Source organism: Sphaerodactylus townsendi, linkage group LG07 (assembly GCF_021028975.2).
Source record: "Sphaerodactylus townsendi isolate TG3544 linkage group LG07, MPM_Stown_v2.3, whole genome shotgun sequence".
Lineage (NCBI taxonomy): Eukaryota > Metazoa > Chordata > Lepidosauria > Squamata > Sphaerodactylidae > Sphaerodactylus > Sphaerodactylus townsendi.
In genome coordinates this window covers 25,777,467-25,799,356 of record NC_059431.1, presented here as the reverse complement: position 1 = coordinate 25,799,356, position 21,890 = coordinate 25,777,467, and the positions used below count along the sequence as shown (strand labels likewise).

The window sequence follows — 21,890 nt, the reverse complement described above, 5'->3', positions numbered from 1 at the left end:
GGCAGCTTACAATGTAAATAAAACAACAATTATATAAAATATGTAAAAGATGACAATTTATAGTGTACAAAATGATTTTGTACTGCCAATAAATTAAAGAACTAAATTAGTGAGGTACAGTCCTAAATTAAACTGCCTTCAAATGCATTCGAAAGTGAGGGGAGCAAGCTGTACCTCCCTGGAGGATGTTGCTCCATAAATGTAGAAGAGTACAACAGATGACTTTATAATTGTCTGAAGCCTTTCAGCCATGTAGTTTTTTTGGTTCAATTTTCTCCAGAGACTGGATTTCAATTTTGAAATTCACAGCGTATTCAGCACTAATTACTTAGCGGGCTTGTTTTAGACATAGCAAAGTAACTTAATGATGAATTCAGAGTGTTGGTCTTTTCTTCAAGGTCATTGGTATATAGTTTTCAACATGTGAATGTTAAGAAAGAGGATATTGAGGGAGAGATTCATATAAATGCTGGTTTGTCTGTGGAACACTAGGTCAGAAAACAATTGTCCCTCAATCTCCCTGCATGAACCAAAAAGGCGAGTACCTTTACGGGAATCTTGAGGTGAAAGCATGATAGACACCTTCAGGGATCACATTCTGATCATGCCCTGTGAAGTCTGGTTGCAAACAGCTGGAGCGGCTTTTGCTATTTCCAGCCCTAAGATAAACTCCTTCCTTGGTTACCCCAACAGAAGGGTTTGGGGAGGTGGCTTGCTGTTTGCAGTCATACTCCCAGTGGAACCCATTGGTTATGCTGCACCAAGACCTCAGGAACCCATAATCAAGAAAGTTGTGGTCTCATGTTCCCCAGGCAGTTGTGTCTGTGTCATTCCTCTCTCCCTCCCCTTCAGGCTCCTCCCACTCTGGGCCCAAAGTTGTCCCACTCTGGGCCCAAAGGGGGGATCCAAAATATTAATTACAAGAGCAAGGCTGCTTCCATCCCATTTGCTCTTCTGTGGTGGTTGTGGCTGCTGCGGGTCTTTCTTCAGTTTGAGCATGTAAGGAAATAATTCCCTCAGTCAAGCTCTGAGCCTTCCCTCTCCTGACTGAGGGAGGTAGGGGTCTTGCAGTTGGTAATATATGAGCAAATTTCCTAACTGCCCATGCTCAGTAAGCTATTGTTCCCTAGGCTCTAACAACCAAAGGTTTTAAAAAATCAAATATTATAATGGCATGGGTTACACTTATATAACATATATTTGTGGTGATCTTGGCATTCTCTCCAGTGTTACTTTTAGGAACATGGGATCCCATCAGCCTTCTGGCAGAGTGGGTATTTGTCTAAGAGCATAGTCTGAAACTGAGATAGTCCCTGGTCCAGTGAGAGAAATTTGACTGAAAAAGTGATATTCTGGCCATGTCTCAGTGTTTGTTTCAGTCACATAATTGGAACATTGCCAGGATGCTGTAGAAATTTCTTCAAACTCTATGGTAAAACCGTACAGTTTGGGAGAGGGTTGCCAGAGAATCCTCTCTGGCATGTGACATCACTTCCAGTTATGTAATCATTATGGAATTGTATGGCACTATGTGACACTGTGCAATGTTCATATCCACTCCCTGAAGCTCCTGGGAGTTAATAGCATTTGGCTGGCTATCCTGTCTGTCACTCTAACTACTTTAATATGACAGCTATTGCAAGGTGTGCTGGTTGACGATGTTGGAAATATGAGGGTATGTGGGAAGAAAAAATATTCCAATCTCCTTTCATTATCAACATCTCTTGGAAACTGGAGCAAAGATGGTGTGAGAGAGGGCTCATTGTGGGTTCTTCATATGGTATATTGGATTTTCTGAATTACTCAGCAGTGCAGGAAGAAGCCACCTTCCAATTCCAGGCTGTAAAAATAATTATTAAAAGAACAAATATTTTAATGAAGTAAGATCCCCCCCCCAAAAAAAACCCCCTACAGAGCCAAGTGAAGAACACTAAAATAACACACATATCAGATTTCATAGCTGTAGTTAAACTAAGTTGGTAATATGCTTAGCACTAAATAGGACCTCTGGAAATGCGGACAGATTAAAAGACCAAGAGAGACTCTCTGCTGAAATCATATTTTGTTTATTTAGTGTTTTGGTTAATGCTGCCTTGTCCAAGACTGCTAGGCTGGCCTTCAATCCGAATACTTTGAGGGAATCCTGTTTAAAGTGCAGGCTTTTCAGGTGCTTTATCACTTGTAAGCCACAATCCAGGCTTCCATTTTGTTCAGAAGTTCTGCTGAGCTGACATTTTAGTCTGTTTGATATTTCTTCTTCAAAGTCTGCCGAGACTACTTCCAGCATTGGAGGTTTGCTCGTCATCTGTCCTTTTACTAAAGCACCGTCCTCATTTTGATATGCAAGGAAGGGAGCAAATCAGCAAAATGTCAATAATTGATGTCTGCTAAACAGTTTTGTGCTTCTATCATGCTGGTGGTGCTGCTGAAAAGTGCTGTATTTTTATTCCTGGTTTGCGATCACAAGCTATCCATTACAAATTTTAATTCTGTCTCTACCACTGTCTTCCTTTTTGTCTACCTTGTTTCATGTTGTAAAGTAAGAACTGTGTTTGGCCTTGGACCTGATTTCTGATTTTGTTTTGTACAATACCAGGCATAGTAGTGGTGCTTCAGAAACAAAAGTAAATCAGTGCAGGTATTTTGCATTGCTCACCAGAAATAAGAAAAAAAAAATAACGAAAATTCTGAGCGTGCAAATCCTAATCAATTAAAAAACAGTTACGGGATTGCATTGCAAATAAGATTTTTTAAAAACAAAACACACAAATGTATATCACCCAAACCAAGGAGGAAAACATTAACAATTAATGAGGGTATGCCAGTGACATTTAAAAAAGTATTTACCCATTGGGGAAAGAAATTGAGAGTTCGATGAAATAGCTGCACCATGCATTGACTTAAAGGGATGCTGTAGGCAATACAGATAATTCAAACTACCATTTATCTATGAGCATTGTTGTTAATTTCTGTGTTTTGAATGGATTTTTTGCATTATATTGAAAAAAATTGAAAGATAAGATTAATCCACTTTTTTTTCTTTTCTGTTTCCTACCACAACTATGATAGACCTTTCCATTTTTATGCACTGATTTTTTTCATTTAACCAACTGATTATAGAACATCATCATTTAAATATGAAATGGAGTCTAACGGTGAAGTCCAAATGAAGGGCTAGTTTTATTGTGCTCTATTTATATTTATTACATGCCCTTTACTACAGTGTCAAGGCAGGTTACAATAATTTTTTTTAAAACTGCTTTGTTCTACTTTTCATTGCTGAGGATGGCACAGGATGGCTTGCTGTAGTGAAGTCAACAAACTGAAGCAGTGCTGCCTCTCTCCCCATGAAAGCGTCCTATGTAGCACAATGAGTTCCACTACTGATTTTGTCCCTGGGAACATCCCTTCGTTGCCAGAGCACATACTGTGCTGGAGGAGTGCAGCACCTGCGGCTGCACTGGGCCTGGGCTTCGCATCATCATGCAGCTCCCCAACACCAATGTAAGTGCCTCTGTGCCAGTGTAAATGCTCATTATGCTGGCGCAAGTGACATTTATGCCAGCGCTAGAATCACATCACCTCCTAATATGGTTTTACATTTCAGTGCAGTAATGTTCAGTTCTACAATAGGAAGCTTTCTCTTCATTCTGCTCCTGAAATTTAAAAAAAAGATTTCGTATAGCTTTTTCAAAAACACGACTTGTTTATTAATGGAACATGACTAAGAACTATGTCAGGTCACAAGTGACTTTGAGCAAAGTTTCCTCAACTGCTTATTTTAAGAACAGTTTTATCAGTACTTTGAGCATTGGGCAACATACTTGGAGATGATCCCTTTCTGTGGTGACCCTTGACCTGTGCCTTTTGTGTCTGAAGCAAAAGAACAGCTGTGGCAGAGCTGTACGAAAGTTGTTAGGGGACTAGGTACAGTTTAAGCTCTTGAGGATACAGAAATTCTGCCCAAGGTTTCAGAGTGTGCAGACAAGACAAAATGCACAATCAAAATATAAATTGTGCTGGTGATGAGGATTCTCCCTTTCTTTTTTTGCTTTGTCAATGATATGCAATGGCATGGATACAGTATTGTGTTGAATGAATTCACAATAGTTTTGTTGTTTTCCTGCTAAAATCCAATACATACCCTACGAAGTAAATATCCCTAAAACCCAGTGCCTATCTCATAGAAAGTTGATTCTAATGTAATTTAATATGACAGCCATATACAAACATACAATAAAGATGGCACCATTAATGTTATGGAAAGGCTTATTACAGAAAACTTTGGTATTTCTAAAATGTGAAATATTTTAATATTTCTAAAAAAATGCAAACCTCATTGGGTTCTAGGAAAAGTGTTGCAGCAGTGTATATCAACCTAGCTATTTCTCATCTTGTCCTGATGTGTGGATACTTAAATCTGAAGACTGGAACAGTGGACAACACGGCACACTTTTCTACAAACCTAAGAAAAGCCTCGGGTTTGTAGAAAATTCTGAAATCTGTACAGAAAAGTTGGGCTATTACCTCTTTCCCAAATGATAGAAGCAGCACTTGTATCGTTAAAAAAATGAATGCCATTGGTCACTATTACTGACAATCATAACATGTTACCAGTGTTCAAGCCTTGATTTTTGTCAGTAAAAGGGGGCAGGGACTTTTCCATGGGCATTTTGACTGAGGGGGGGTTGATTGGGGCCAGGTCTGGCAGCAATGATTAGGTACCTTTCTATAACCCCTTTCAGGATAAAGATGACATCAGATTTGAGAATTCATCCACCATTTCCTGAACATTTCTAGAATGTTCTGCCTGGATCCTAGTGCCTTGGGACCAGAACTAGGTGGGCACCACAAAAAGTGAGTGGGAAGGGAAAAAGGGAAGCAAGGAAAGGTGAGGGTATGGGGGCTGCTAGGAAAGAAGCAAAAGTTTGGGTGAGTGTGGTAGAGGGGAAAGTGAAGTGCCTGATCGAAATGAAGGTTTCCTAGTGTGCAAGTGGGCCTAGCCAGGGGGAGGGAAGTAGTGAAAACTGAGGACAGAAAGGCAGATAAAGGTAAGTTGGTAGATGGGAAGGAGAGAAGGAAGCAGAGAAAAATGAGGATATGAGGGCTACCAGGAATAAGGAAAGAGGAAATAGTCGACCCCTCCCCCCCCCCACACAAGTCCTTGCAGCTTCCAAGCTTGTGGCTATCTGATTTTTTAAAATATGGAATTTTACTAGGTCTGATAGAAATGCCAACTGTGGTTTGATTTTTGTTTTTCTCAGTGACTGTTGCATGGAATAGAGGACCTCAATTCCTTTCTGTGGCATATGATCACTATGGATCATTCATAGCTTCCTTCCCTCCAAGAACCTTTTTTAAAACTAATATATAGTGCCAAAATCTTTATATTATGGTACAGAAAGTCTCTTAACTGGTTGTGCCCATCAACCTTCTCTCTTCTCCCTCTAATCAGACTTGGGGTCACTGAAATTGATTTATTGCATCAGAGTAACGAACAGGTACACCCAGTGGTGGGATTCAAATAATTTAACAATCAGTTCTGGTGGTGGGATTCAAATAATTTAACAACTGGTTGTTTACAAGCATCATTTTATCAACCGTGTCTGCTGAAATAGCGCAAACCTGCTGAATTCCACTACTGGGTACACCCCAGAGTTTCTTTGCTGGATCTGACAGGTTCACACTAAGCAGCAATCCATATTCCTCACTTTGCACCCCCTCCCTCTAATGATTTTCCTAAAAGCGAAAGCCTTCTCAGGCCATGCAATTCCTCCAAGGTCAGGCCTCTGATAAGGGTCCAAGTGCTGTGTTGCTATGGTAAGGAACAGTTACTATCAACCTCTTAAACAAAGAAAGCCCAAGCAAAAGCAAGAATTAATTGGTGGTACAGTCTCCCGGACTCCCCTGAGTATCCATGGCAAGACGAAGAGGGATTTTTTGACAAAACTTCTTTCCCAACTCAAGTTCAGTTCAATCATTGCTATGATGAAAAAGAAGCAAATTATTTGAAGCATGTTCTAGTAGCATTTTCTCCTGATGTTTGGCCTGCATCTGTGGCTGGCATCTTCTGAGGATCTTCAGATGATCGTCTGAGGATGCCAGCCACAGATGAAGGCGAAACGTTAGGAGAAATGCTACTAGAACACAGCCATGCAGCCCAGAAACCACACAACACCCCAGTGATTCCAGCTGTGAAAGCCTTCAACAATATTTGAAGCATTTTCATATTGCCATGAGATTAGCATTTATCTTTATAAATAAACGTGCTTAACTGTAAGTGAAACGGTCTGTCAATGATGGTATTTGTATAGCTGAACTTTGAGAGGTTGAACTAATGCTGAGTGCTTTCTTCTATTCCATTAATTAGATTAAGAGGCAGTCGTGTTTTGATTTATTTTGATTGTCTGTATACCATTAAACAGAAATACTCATAACAGAAACAAAACAGGTAGTGAGCACTTGGAATATCCATCTAGCTGAAAATCTGTTTTCCATTACAAAATATAATTGTTTAAATTTGTGGCTCCAGAAACTTTGTGTGTGGACATCTTCAGCAAGGTGTGGATTCTGGATATCCTCAAGGATGCATTCCAAAAACATGAAGAGTTCAACTTGATGGGCTTTAACGTACAATTCATGAATAATTGAAACTTTAGGCAGATAGTTGATTTTGGGAAAAAATGGCTGTCTGTTTCGGACTCCATTTTGGAATCTATCTTGGGAGTCTTTGTTCAGTCCACAGCTTTCTGAATCCACCCACTGTGTTCTTATGCATGTGCTTTGGTAAATGGTAGAGAATAGACTACCAAGAAAGCTCATGCCACTGTGGTGTTATCCTCTTAACATCTAGATTAGATTATTGCAATGTGCTCTGTATGGGACTGCCCTTGAAGACTGTAAAAGTTCTACAGTTGGTTCAGAATGCTATGGCCAGAATGTTGATTGGAGTATTTAAAGGTTGTATGCGCTGTTCTTCATGCATTTGTTGGTTGAAATCCAGCTAAAAGGAATTTCTTGCATCACAACTTAAACCCGGCCTGGGGGTGGAGGGGAGCACCATCTCTGTCATACAGCATTTGGAGACTTTCTGCCTGGAGTCTGTCCAGAGGGGTAATTTCCCTCCACCCAGTCAAACATAAAGGTAGGTATGTATTTGGTGACATTTTCTCCACAGATATTTTCTTATGTGAAAGACGATTTATAATTTGGCAACTCAAGGTAAAATGTGCCCAGACATTTGCCATGTTCAGTGTGTGATGGAGTGGGGACAGAACTACATTTCAGGACTAGTGTGACTCTGTTTTATTATAGGAGCACCAAAAATGCTAGTGGACTGAGAAAAAGAAAGAAAGAAAAAGTAGAAGATAAGGTTTTGAAATGAAAAATACTCCCTTTCTGAATTCTGTGCAGACCACATGCAGATGAGAAATGATTTGATCAGTATGTAAGAACAGTATAATATCAACAGAGTCCTAGAAATAATTTGAGTGTCAGTACACATGAACAACTCTGACATTTTACCAGTTCCTTTCCTTGCATAGTATTGCCGTAATAGGCCTATACTCTTCTACAGAGTGAGTTTTTAAGAGCAGAAAATTGCTTCATGATGGCACATCTTCTTTCACATTAGATTTCTAATATCAAAAAGTCACAAAATAGAAAGGCTTGCCTCTGAGTTTAAAAACACTTCCAGCTTCCTGAAATGGAACCAGAAATTATTATTTAAGGTTAAGGCAGTGGAAAAACTTGGCAACTTTACTAATCTTTCTGTATAATACTGGAAAATAATTTTTGGTGGGGTGGGGGTGTGGGAATCTAAAGTAGAAAGAAAAAATACAAATTTTGTGAAGTCATATAGAAGTAATTAAAATAAATGTTCTAATGTATGTAACATGTAACGTAATTGGTTTTACAATAAGATGAAGACATTTGTACCTCTTAATATAAATGGGATCTTTACTGAATTAGTGAATACTAGTCAGGTGGAAGAATTTTGATTAGCAGAATGTAGAGTTGCCAGATCCCCCCAGCCACTGGTGAGGGGTGGGGGAAGGTAGGGTTGCCAGATCTAGATAGGGAAACTCATGGAGATTTGGGGTGGAGTCTGGGGAGGACGGGAACCTCAGTGGGGCACAATGCCATAGAGTTCATCCTCCGAAAATCCACTTTCTCTGTTGTCTGGTGAGTAGCTGTCATTCCAGGAGATCCCCAGGTCCCCACTGGAGGCAGCATCCCTATTAGAGGGTTTGGAAGAAGAGACACATTTCAGTAGACTTTATTCTACCTGCCTGCCAATTGTGTGAGCTATCATATGTAGTAAGAGATTCTACTGAAAATTTGGAGGTCATTAATCCAAACTTTGCTTCTGCTGTGAACTCAGCAGGGTTCTAAGGCATGCGCTGTAGTCCAAGGGCCTTTCCCCACTTACCTTAAGCCCCGCGCTACTCCAGGAGAGTAGCGCGGGGTCCCTCGGCACTCCCCACTGAGAGGGGCGGCGACAGCGCAGCCGCCCCGAAGCTGCTGCTGTCGCGCCCCTCAGCACGCAGCATCCCAGGCGCTCTTCTTAACGGCACCTTTTGATGGCCCCGCGCAGAGCGCGGGGTCATGGGGACGGCCGGGCGCGCGCCTGGGATTCTGCGGGCTGAGAGCAGCGCGCGGCATAGAGGGGAACGACGAGAGTGGGGAAAGGCCCAAACTCAGAAAGCACACCAAACCATGGCTGTAGAGTAGCTTGTCTGCTCAGCTTCATTAATATATTGACCTTTTCTCTGGGATGCAGCTATTAAAGGCAGAGTGATAGCCTTAGCAACAGCTTGTCAATTCACAAATCTAGCCAGATTCTAAGCTCTGATTAAGAAATCTCTGAGTCTCTCAACATTTGTTGCTTTCCTACTCATTGAAAAAATCCTGATCTTAATGAACAAAAGCTCCTATCACCATGCTGGGCAGCGGATGACCATCTGCACAACAGAGAAAGGACAGAGCAAGCAGAAACACAGTTTAGGATCCATGTCCAGATCTGCAGAATGGGAGTCATGCTGATTGTCCATCTAACATGTCTTATGTACGGTTTCCTGTGACAACTTATAAAGTACTAGCGGGGCCCGGCCACGTGTTGCTGTGGCTTATTGTGGTGAAATGGGAAAGGAACAGTAGCAGCAAATCAATTGCAGAGGCCAGCACTACGTGCTTATGCAAACATGCAGCCTGATACTGTGCGATGTCAGTGATGTGTGTGCCCGCATTCCTTGGGGGGGGGGATGGAAAGGCACCCCTTCCACACATCTAGATCATGATCCTTTACCTGGGAGTAAGTTTGGGTGTCGCTTCTGAGGAAACCCTCTGAGGGGCGCGACACAGCCATTCAAAGTATGTCACGGTTGCTGTACCGAACTTACTCCTGAGTAATGCGTGCCTGGTTTTCTTAACTGTAACCACAGTATTCAGGGAATCCAGGGTGCCTGGCCCCTCCCTTCCATCCCTTGCATGTCACCCCTCCCTCTCTTCCCTCCCTCACTTCTCTTCCCTTGCATGCCACCCCTCCCCCTCCCTCCCTTCCCTTTCCCTCCACTAGGGTGGGTGGGTCATATCAAGATGCTGGGCCCCCTGCCTCCCCTCCCTTGCATGCCTCCCCCTCCATCCCTTTCCTCTCCCTCCCTCTCTTCCCTTGCATGCCACCCCTCCCTCCCTTCCCTCTCCCTCGTGTGTATGTGTGTGTATGTGTTTCACTTCCACTTGAGTTACTGCCTATGTACTGTTTTCACTGCTCATATCTGGCCATCTGAGTGAACATTCTAAGCTGCATGAACATTCTAAGGGTGACAGTTACACACAGGGAGCTGCATGTCCTTCACCATGGAGTGCCAGGAAAAATGCATTTTACCTGTGAAATTTCATGTATGTGAACATCTAAAAACACTCTCACCTGGCTGACTATAGTGGCTGGGAATTTTCAGAGGAATTGGCCCAGCAGTTACTGAGGTATACAATCATCAACAAATACACAGTTAGCGTTTTAAATATATAGATTTTGAACATTCTAAAACAGTGTAAAATGCTAAGCAGTAAGAGTAATAGTAGTGAAGTTGCTCATTTTTGGCACCTACCAGCTTGAACCTTAGACAATACCTCTGATTACGCACCAATACAATTTTTGCTCACTTTGCAGTGAATGCATCTTCCTCAGTATCATTTCCTTTTAATTAGCCACATCATGAATCTTTATTTTTCTGTGATGCAGCTTGATTTAGTCTTATGGCTCTTCATAATGATTAAGCCCCAAGAAATCTTGAATCCACATTAGGAAAAAATTCAAAGTGTATTACGTTACCAGGGTTCTGAGCTTCCTAAACCTCATTATGCATCTTGATGGCTCACTGATTGCTGTGCAGCTTGGAAACTTCAGAGCCCTGAAGGGTGGGCAACCTTGAGTTGAGTTAATGGTCTTGGGACAAAGTTTATCCTTAGGGCTTAATTTGAGGCAGGGCTGGTCTGACCTACTCAATAAGAGAAATTCTTAGTTATGTAATTAGAGATTGATCCCTGAGCTTTTCACATCTTTTCACGTGTTATGGACCTTTTTCGTGCATGCACTTACACCATTTTGAAGACATTTTCAATCCCAATGTTTACGTAACCCCTATGTTAAGAATGGGATGACCCAGAAAGGGGTGGAGTCTGAAAAGAAGCAGAAGGCTGCCGAACTCATGAGGTTGGAGGAAGCAAGGCTACCAGGCTGGGACCTGGATTGATTTCTATAAGCCCTTAACACCTTGTTTAAGGGGTTCTGTGTATGTAAGTGATGAGAGTTTTTCTGGGCACCTTCATCATCTTGAATCCAGTTAATCAAGCCTCTGGAGTCTCCATGAGTCAACCACCAGCAGGAAGAATGGACTTGGCATTATCAGACTGTAATTAGAAGGACTTGGAATGAAACTTGAACGGGAGTTGGAGTGTTAAGTTAAATGTTAATGTTTGATAATTGTCATATGTTAAAGAAAGTAAACTTTTCTGTTTAAAATTTCGTTGTTGCAAACTCCTTCCAAGTTCTGCCCCACAGAACCCACAAGCTGAGGTTACATTTACAACAAAAGTTTGTCTTCACTCCCCTTCTCAAAGTATTGTTTCCTGGCCACCAGGGGTTTATTTCCCCAGGGAAATGCTGTTGTGATGCTATTCATTGATACCAAAAAGGGGGGGGGGAGAAGAACACAACAAACAAACAAATAAATAAGTGATACATTTTAAGAGGAGAGGGGTGAAGCTATGAGGGAGAGCTGTTGCCAAGTTAGCACAGAAAGCAATGCATGACACCTATTGTGAAGGAACATCAGGATGATAAGCCAGCATCCCAGATGACTCCATGTTTATGTAAGTCTGGGTGCCTTTCCCAATTAATGCCACCCTTTACTCTTCTAGTCATTCCTCTTCCTCTGATTGACCCCTCCCTGTTAGCTCCACCCTTCTTCTTTGTATCATATCACTTTAATTTGGCCATTCCCCTTTGCCTCTGCCTTCCCACCCTTAATCATGGGGGGAGGGGCAGGATAGATTACTGCCTCTACCCACCCTGGTCCATCCTCCTTGTGTCTCAAGAAGGGAGAAAGAACACCTTCCGCTCACATGTCTTTGTTGTGGCTGTTGCTGTGCTGAAAACAGAGACAGGAAAATAGAGTTGTTGCTAAGTTAGCAGTACTAACTTGTTCCTCTCAGTCCGGTGTGTCCTGTACTGATGGTGGCAGCAGTGGGAGGGGGGAAGCAGGCTGGCCTTGGAATCAGTCAACAGCCCTCCGCCCAATTTTGTATAATTTTAGTCTGTTTTGTGATGTTTTGGCTGCACTTAAATAAAGGCATCAAAAACTACAAGAGACTCTAATCATGCTGCTACCATTGGAAGCCACAAGGAATATTAGCAGAACTAATAAAAAGTGTAACGTGATTTGGGAAGGTGTTGTTGCTCAGTGGAAGAGCAGCTGCTCTGCATGCAAAAGATCCCAGGTTCTAATCTTTATCATTTCCAGTTGAAAGGACTGCACAGTAGCTAATGGGAAAGACCTGCATGAGATCCTAGAGAGCTTCTGCCAGTCAAACTCACGGCCCTCCAGATGTTATGGACTACAGTTCTCATCACCCCCTGCCAGCTGTGAGGGCTGCGAGTTTGACATGTGTGAAGTAGACAATACTGTTCTTGAGGGACCAATGGCCTGGTTCAGTATAAGGCCGCCTCATGTGTTGAAGAATTTGCTTTTGGAAATTTTCTGCAGACTTACCTACAACTTTTGCATCACCTCTTCTCAAGTCAGGACTCAAGTGAACCTGTGTGCAAAAACTGCAAGAGATTCTGAGCCTGTACAAAGTGCCAGTGCTTTCTCCATTCAGCATGGAATAAATTGTAAAAACAAACAAACCACACACACTTTCTACCACCGTATAGACATAAGACTTCCAGGAAATAATATAACTTTTAAATAAGGTTCAGTTGCAGCGCTTTTTATGCCAGGAGGAAAATAAATACAGGTGGAGAAAGGGGGAGTGGTTCAGTTTGCATAGCAGGGGATTTTTTTTTAAATCCACAAGTTCAAAGCTGCAGTCTTCCCCTCTGCCACCCTCCCCCACCCCCACTTCCTCCAAGTCTTTGTTCAACTGAGTAAAAGGCAGGAGAGAATATATCAACAGACTGCAAAAAAAAAAAAGATTTTTGTGCTATTCATGTAAATGGCCATACACCATAGATTGCATGCACTGTAGGGACATGTATCCACATGCCCATGCACAGCCACACAACTGTGGCACCACACCATATGGTGGCAGAAACACATGTTGAGCTTCATGGAGGGGCGTCCAGACTGGAGACCTGCGGCAGCAGCCATTCAGACCCATGCAGGGAAGTCATTGCTGGTAGCTGCGGGTAGGTTGGGAGATGGGGAAGAAGGATGCCTCAAACAAAACTGGAGTGATACTGCTTTAGGAAGGAGCCAGAGGTGAGGGGAGGATGAGGGGAGGGAGGGGCGGGTGGGCTGAATGTGCCCCCCATGTGGCCTACATGAGTTGTGCCTGAAGCTTCCACCCTCCCCCACTCTCCCAGTTACACTTCTAGTGACTAATATACCTGGTGCAGAGATGAACAATTCAGCTCACTTAGTAAATTGATCCTATGTCGTTTCCCCACTTACCATCTGCTGCACGCTACTCTCGCCAAGTAGCGCTGGGTCTCGCAGCACTCCCCACTACAGGGGTGGCGACAACACAGCCACCCCGACGCTGCCGCTCTCACGCCCCCTCAGCTCGTCATTCCTGGCACTCCTCAAAACGGTGCCTTTTGATGACCTCACGCAGAGCGCGGGGTCGTGGGGAAGCCCGGGAGCGCACCAGAAATGACGTGCGCTCATAGTAGCGCACGGCAAAGAGTGGTCGATGGTAAGTGGAGAAACTACCCTAGTTTTAGTGTGAACTCTGTTTTCTGTGGCAATGGCACTGATGGCTTTGTTGTAGTGAGAGATCATAGCATATTTGCAAAGCTATCATGTATGCAACATTCTATGCTTCAGCATCTGAGCCAGTTTTGCTATGCTTCATGGTTGCTCTCTCTTTCTCCCTTGCCAAATTCATAGTGCCTATATCAATTATGAGTAATAGGTTTCCACAGAGCATAAGCACTCCACTTCTCCAATGGATGAGAAACATATTACCTGTATCATACAGGCTGCAGACTGGAGAGCCGGAAGCGACTTTACTTTGGAAGCCATGTAAAATGGGAGTAGTCTGTATATTGTCCATTCCTCCCCAGACATATTCAGCTTCATTTAGAATATGCATTTGGAGGAAGTCCAAGAGTCAATTTCATTGGGCTGCCAAAGTATTCATGATTAACAGCAGGCGCCAGTTCATTTTTATGTAAACAAATTGATAGGTTTTGACAGGAGGGCTGGGGAAAATCTACCAAATGCCACACATCCTTTCAGATATACCATGGAATGACAAACTCATTCTTTTAGCACACTGAATTTATTCCATATGCCAATCATTAAGGAATGGCAGAACTTGAACAAGTTTATATAATTCTGGGTTTCTCTGCTTTTGCCACCATGAGCCGTCCATGATCAAGAAGAAAAATGGTTCATGTCTGGGTATGTTGTGAGTGTGTGATACATTTCATACAACAGTGGGAGCGGAATGTCATAGGCTGAGAATTTGATTCATATCTTTGATTTTTAATAATTTTTAATAAGAAGCTATATTATAATGGACCTTGGGTCAAGATGGACTCCTGTAGATTTCAGGACTTGCCAAACTGCCTAGTGTTTCTGTATTGTAAAAGGGTTTCACAGCTGGTAGCAGCTAACTGTTGAGGATTTTCTAGGCTGTGTGGTCATGGTAGAAGAGGAAAAAGAGTTTGGATTTATTCCCTGCCTTTCTCTCCTATAAAGAGACTCAAAGTAGCTTATGAACTCCTTCCCTTTCTTTCCCTACTGCAGACAGTGAGGCAGGTGGGGCTGAGAGAGTTCTAAGACAACTACGACTAGCCCAAGGTCACCCTGCAGGGTTCATCTGGAGGAGTGGGGAAACAAATCCAGTTTACCAGATAAGAGTCTGCTGCTTATGTGGAGGAGTGGGGAATCAAACCCAGTTCTCCAGTTTAGAGTCCACCTGCTCTTAACCACTACACCATGCTGACTCTCTGACATGCCTCTCAAGATGCCATCCGAAAATGTGGGTGAAATGTTAGGAGCAAAAATTGCCAGACAATGGCCACACAGCCCAGAAAACCCACAAGAGCCTGCCTAGAGTCTGCCTGCATGACTGCCTTTTTATTTACCTAGACCAGTGGTGGCGAACCTTTGGCACTCCAGATGCTATGGACTACAATTCCCATCAGCCCCTGCCAGCATGCCCAATTGGCTATGCTGGCAGGGGCTGATGGGAATTGTAGTCCATAACATCTGGAGTGCCAAAGGTTCGCCACCACGGACCTAGACTGTAAAAAATATTACAGTTTCCTTGATGGTTGGTTACTCTTTCATCTTCTGCAAGTACCAGAAAGTGGCTCGGGGTGTGTGTGTGTGTGTGTGTGTGTGTGTGTGTGCTTGTGTGTTGAAAAAACCTATTGTTAAAACAATTACACATCAAAATACTTCATAAATATTTCCATTCAATAATTTAAATTGAACAACAGATTTTACCTTAGCCCATGCATGCTGGTGATTCTTGATGTTACAGAGCCATTTGGAGTGGATGATTTCTTCAGGTACACTAGTAGTAAGTGTGTGTGTTCTTCACCCAGGATCTTGTTGGATCTAGCCAGCTTTTATACTCAGTCTTCCCCCATTCTCCTACCACCCATGCCATTGATTTTGTCCAAACAAGTCCAATGGCTTTTGGGTGGTTCCTTTTTTCACCACCCAAACAGCTGTCTTGGTGCATCCTGTAAAACTGTGGATGGTTAACAACCCACATCTTTACATGCAGGCACAGTCCCATTATCCAACCACGTGCACATTACTGTTTATAAAACATAGGTATGTGTTTTAGACCAGTGTGCCTGCCAAAGTCAAGTTTTTGTCTGAAAGTGTGAAGTCATCATTATGCTCAGTACTATTTACTGTGGTATTCTTCTGGATTGCCTACTAAGGCATCCTTCTTGGACAGCAGGTTCTAGAAAGTGGTGCTCAGAGACTGATACTCTTCCATGTTGCCTCTGGTCTGTGAGGCTGTACAAAGTTACATCTGTATTAAGGGGTTTCCATAGGGGTTTCCATAGATTTGAAGTATAATTGTTAACTGATAGATGTAAGATACCCAGATTTAACTGTCTGTGTGAACTTTCTGTGTCAACAAATCTTGAGGAGCCTATGGATTTGTTAAATTAGCTTCTAGAATTAGCTAGAATTGACGGAGAGTTAAGTATAAGCCATAGATCATTTACACTGGATAAAAGAACCTTTTATCATTGCATGCTGGGAAAGAGATGTTAAAATGATAAGAGGAATATGTTATAATGGTACTTTTTCCAAAATTCTTTTGTGGTTTTCTCTCTATATTACAATCAAATTCCTTATAATATTAGAAGCTTTTAAATAAAGCAAAATTAAAATAATTTTCAGACCAACTTTTACTTTATGGATTGTTCAATTATTGTATTTTCTATTTCTCTTAGGTTCTATTGGGACTTAATAATGCTTATAATGATGGTTGGAAATCTTGTCATCATACCTGTTGGGATCACATTCTTCACGGAGCAGACAACAACACCATGGATTATTTTCAATGTAGCATCAGATACTGTGTTTTTGTTTGATTTAATCATGAACTTTAGAACTGGGACTGTTAATGAAGATAGTTCTGAGATTATACTGGACCCAAAAGTCATCAAGATGAATTATTTAAAAAGCTGGTTCGTGGTTGACTTTATCTCATCGATACCAGTGGATTATATCTTTCTTATTGTAGAGAAAGGAATGGATTCTGAAGTATACAAGACAGCTAGAGCACTTCGCATTGTGAGGTTCACAAAAATCCTAAGTCTGTTGCGTTTATTACGACTCTCAAGATTAATAAGATATATACACCAGTGGGAAGAGGTAAGATTCTCCTTTGTATTCGTCTGTCTGATATTTTTAAGTGCTGGCAATATATTGAGATCTTGCAGCCAACTGAGATTTCTTAGTGCAGACTCATTTAGGAATCAGTATTGTTTGTAGGAATGTGAGTAGCACCTTTTGTCAAATGGCTTATTATGCAGTTCTTATGATGAATCTCAGTGAGTCTATTTAAACCTCAACAGAAATTTAGCATAAAATTATTTGTACTGTGAAGACGGACAACTTCTTCCTGAAAGGTTAAAGTGACATAAAGTATTAAACATATGAATTCTTATCATATAAACCAGTTTATTTTGGCTAGTTCAGAATTCATAAAAGAGTACTGAATGTTAATTAGGCATTAAAACAAGACACATTACTTTTTATATAATTTAGGCCTTTGAAGTGGAGAGAGCCAGCATGGTGTAGTGGTTAAAAGCGGGGGGATTCTAATCTGGAAAACAAGGTTTGATTCCCCAATCCTACATTCCTGCTGGGTGACCTTGGGCTAGCCACAGTTCTTTGGAACTCTCTCAGCCCCACCTACCTCACAAGGGATCTGTTGTGGGGAAAGGAAAGGAAGTGTGTCTCCTTACAGAAGAAAATGGGGTGGTAGAAATTCAAACTCCTCTTCTTTTTAAAATCATAATTTAAAGGAGTCCCTCAGAATCAATTACAGTAAAAACAGAATAAACTATAGCTTTTGACAGTCAGGAAAAGATACCCAGAAATGTGGTTGGGTACTGAGAAGGGACTGTGTAAATAAAATGAAAAATGTATCTCAAAAAGAAAGGAGACTATTTGCAACAACAGTTATTTCTTATGGTATCATTTTGATAACATCATTTGATTTCCTCAAATTAGTTCTATATTTGTATAACACTTTCAGAGTCCAAAGCATTTTACATGGATTATCATGTTGTACTCCTTACAGAAGAACTGCGTGGTGTAGTGGTTTAGTGCTTGCACTGCCACTCACATGGTCAGGAGTTCTGTGGGTCAGATATTCTGGCAGCTGGCTCATGGTCAACTCATCCATCCATCCATTCATCCATCCATCCATCCATCCATCCATCCATCCATCCATCCATCCATCCATCCATCCATCCATCCATCCATCCATCCATCCATCCATCCATCCATCCATCCATCCATCCATCCATCCATCCATCCATCCATCCATCCATCCATCCATCCATCCATCCATCCATCCATCCATCCATTCATTCATTCCTTGGTCAGTAAATGAGTACCTAGCACATAGCTAGGGGGTAGAAAATAGCCGGGGAAAGCAATGGCAAACTACCCCACAAAAACAGCTTGCCTATGAAATCACTGCTTGCACTGGTACCCCAGGGTTGAACATAACCGAAGGGGATACTTTACTTTTACTCCTTACAACTGATCTGTCTTGTAGGCTGTTATCATTTCAATCAGTTTGAACTTCATTTCTGTGTTGGTGGAATATACATGTTACAAGAACAACACTATACTGGAGGAAAATGCTCTCCTTCAGGTTTTTTCCTACTCATTTTCCCAGCCTGATCATAATCCAATAAGAGAAGTTTTAGGAACATTGACTTGAGGCAAACCTTAGCTTCTTAATTTTGGCAAACTGAGTTGCTAATGGGTGGTGAATCTAGTGCTGGCATGGTTGACTTCTCGTACCTTTGAAATACTGAGCAGGAAAGTGGAGTGGAATGTTGAGCAGGAAAGTGAAGTACTTCTTCTGATATAAAAGTCATTGAAGGAGGAAAACCACAAGTTAGAAGTGTATGCGGTCTGATGAAATAAAAGCTGCATTTTTTTGCACGCTCACTAATGACAGTAGACAAATTTTGTGAAGGACTCAAAATGAGGGAGGACGTCCCCCGATTCACAGATGTGACCTAGATGCAGATCTTCTTTCTGCATAAATCTCATATGTATGTACTATTTCAATGCACCGTTTTTATACCTGTATTGAACCTCGGCAAGGAATATAGTCTGTAGAGAAAATACTAGCTTTCTCCTCCTTTCCAGTTAAGGTACTTTTGAGACTGAGGTGATTTTCACAAACACCGTATTTGACACGGTATCTGGTCTTCAAAGAAGAAGAAATTAATTAGGTCGCTTCCGCATCGTGGGTTTAAAATATGACGCCGTGGAACGGTAAAGAACCGCCATGTAGAGCTGCTCGCGCACAAGAAGCGGGCGGAGGCGATCATACCGTCAGCTGAACGCTTAAACCGGCGCCGAAGACGCCGCATTCAGAAAACGCTTTAAACCACTCTTTTCCCCCCCAGACGATCGACGCCGCAGACCCCTCAGGCGTACGCGGCGCGAGTCAGTTTCAAAATGGTATGACCGCCAGACGCCAAGTTGGGTCACCTTTCCCCCACACAATATCGCCGGTCTCGGTGCTTCCCCTGCATGGCCAAGCACCTTTCCCAGACCCACTGGGACCGACAGTAGCTGAGGGGAGGCACCGACAGATGGGGGGATGGCAGGGACACTGTGGGCAGTCACGCTGTCCATCGCGACCGTTGCTGGGTACGACGTCGGCCTGCACGCCGTTGCGCAGGCTAACATCGCTGGTGACGCCGCCCGCGAAGCGCCTTCAGTGCTAACCGCTTCACATTTCTGGGCGGGCTGCGATTTCGCAGTTCAACAGCTCTGTCTGTGTGGAACTTTTCAGATATACAAGACCTATGCACGTCATCGCATCGCTGCTTTGGTCATGGAACGCCTAGGTAATCTAAAACATTTTGGCATAATGCAGGTCTACAAGCCTAATCACAGTTACTTGGAGGCAAACCTTGCTGAATATACTGAATCTTAATTCTGAATAAACTTGCATAAGATTTGAAATAGAAATACGTGCTTTGGATTTCAGCTGACTTTCATTTATCCTATTTGTATTCATGTTTTCTGTCAACAAACTTAGGATGTCACATGAAGGATTCTCTCTTTATTTGTACCAAAATCCTGTGAGGTATGTCATACTGAACAACATTGACGTGCCAGAGGCCACCTACTGGTTGTCATGATTGATGAGGCTTCCACATTCATGTATAAAACAAGACATTTTCAGAAATTCTGAGAATTTTCAAGGAATCAGCATGGAAGAGACATGGGCCTGTTGTGGCAAACTCTGTCTATTCTCACTCCTTGTAGATCCTGTATATCTATTTTGATTGGGAGCCCAGCTTTTTTCAGCATTCCTCATATACAGACTTACCTCTAAATGAGTACATGCTCATGTGCCAAGAGTGTGTTATACATTACATTCTAGTGAAGAGGCGTAGGTTCAGGATGAAAATTTCTCTCTCCCTCTGTCTCATTTTTGTTATGTGCTTACAACATCTGGAAAGGACTACTGTCTCAATTTACTGAACAAGCTGCAGTGAATACAGGGAGACTAGGTGTCTTCCTATAGAGGGAGACCTCCAGTCCTGGACCCCCATTTCCTGCCATGGGATGATAAAGCAACATGGGGCAATGGGGGTATATAATCTGTCAAACTAAGTAGATATATTCAGGGTGTTTATAATTGGTGGGTACTTCAGAAAAATTCCCAGTAAGCACCAAGTGATGAGAAGAAAAAAAATCACCCCATGGTATTTTAATCACCTTAAAAAATAGATTTGGTAATTTTTTTCTGAATTCAAAGAGGCAATAAAGTTCTGCTATTCAGAAGCAAGACAAGATGTATAACATTCTGTAATACTTTAGATCAGGGGTCTGCAACCTGTGGCTCTCCAGGTGTTTATGGACTACAATTCCCATCAGCCCCTGCCAACATGGCCAATAGGCAATGCTGGCAGGGGCTGATGGAATTTGTAGTCCATGAACATCTGGAGAGCCGCAGGTTGCAGACCTCTGTTTTAGATGAACAAATTCATAAAAGAATATTGGAAAAAAAACAAAATTGCAACTTCATTCACCACATGCCAGACCGTCTTTGTTTTAGAATGTTCCTTTTGAGTCCTGATGCCTACCTAACAGAACTATTTTATTTATTTATTTATTGTTGCATTTTTATACCGCCCTCCCCCAGACTAGGTAGGCAGTAGGACTCAAACTGAGCATTCAAAAACAAAGAAGGTCCAGAATGTGGCAAATGAGGTTACAATTTTTTTTTCTTTTGGGGAGACAGAGCATAGCAGCAAATATGAAAATAAGAGGGCTAAGGTTACATTTGTCAAAATAATCTATTTTATTTATGGAACTCCTTTCTCCTATAAAACACTACTCTTACAAGCCCCCTCCAAACTACAAGCAAATACTTTCACCAAGCCTATTACTTCTATACAACCCAGGTAGAGTGCAGCTAGAATTCAGGAGATCTTCACTGCTGCCTCAGAAACCAAAACAGACTTCTTCACTGAGTTTCTTTGTTGCTCTCTCTGGAGGGAATTTATCCTTACCAGTTTCACCAAGAATATATTCATATAGTCACAAGGCAGCAATTAATGACCCATAACAAAGTTCTACAGTACCTGCTTGTAATTAGAAGCTTCATGTTCACCTCAGTTTTATCTCACATGCCTTCCTAGGAGGGCAGAATAAGTTCAAGACTCTCCCCTCCTTGTTTTGTATGGCCGAGGTGGGTTTTACTAGCCCTACAACCCCAACATTTCACTGGCTTCCCTTTGCACTATTCTTCACATTCCTCTTTAATTTAAACCTGGGAGATATGTCGTCCACAGATTAATTTGTCTTCATGAGTAGGCAGGCAGATTAGCTGCCCAGCTCTTGATGTGAAAAGCTTCTACTGGAACGCTACTGAGATGGTTAAACTATGATCAAGTCTTGCACAACAGTATGTTCTAATTTAGTAGTATATACAGTATACAGATTATGGATCAGATTCTGAACATTGGTAATTGAAACACCCACATTGATTTTTGGGGTCTACCTATAAGGTATGAGAAAACTATGACAGACCAATGTTATTTCCCATGAACATACCATTCCAGAAGACTGCAATCTTTCATTTTCTGGCCTGAGTCAAGTTACAGGAAACTTTTAAAAGTCTATCTTGTCTTCACTGTGCTAGTACCATTACAAAAGAAAGGCATCAGTTGGCGATTGCATCAGTTGTACTAAAGATCTTATACGGAGCCCTTCGGGGATTGGGCGGTATATAAATTTAAGAAATAAATAAATAAATAAATAAAAATATACTTTAAAAGTATATACTCTGTCATGGCTCTGCTGCAACAAACTGAATTGATATTTTCATCGATCAAACCATTACAGACCCCAGATATCATAATGTCTTAGAGCAAAACTAGACAATATATCTGCCATGAGTAGGATTGGTGT

The 21,890-nt window shown here is 41.9% G+C and overlaps 1 protein-coding gene across 2 annotated transcripts in view; it reads left to right on the top strand.

Annotated features, from left to right (window-relative positions):
• HCN1 (hyperpolarization activated cyclic nucleotide gated potassium channel 1) overlaps nucleotides 1-21,890 on the top strand; it is a 216,653-nt gene that overhangs the window by 15,073 nt on the left and 179,690 nt on the right. For both annotated transcript variants that reach the window (XM_048503377.1, XM_048503378.1), the window contains exon 2: nucleotides 16,157-16,580. In XM_048503377.1, coding sequence (XP_048359334.1) covers nucleotides 16,157-16,580 — 424 coding nt within the window. The remainder of the gene's footprint in view (nucleotides 1-16,156; nucleotides 16,581-21,890) is intronic.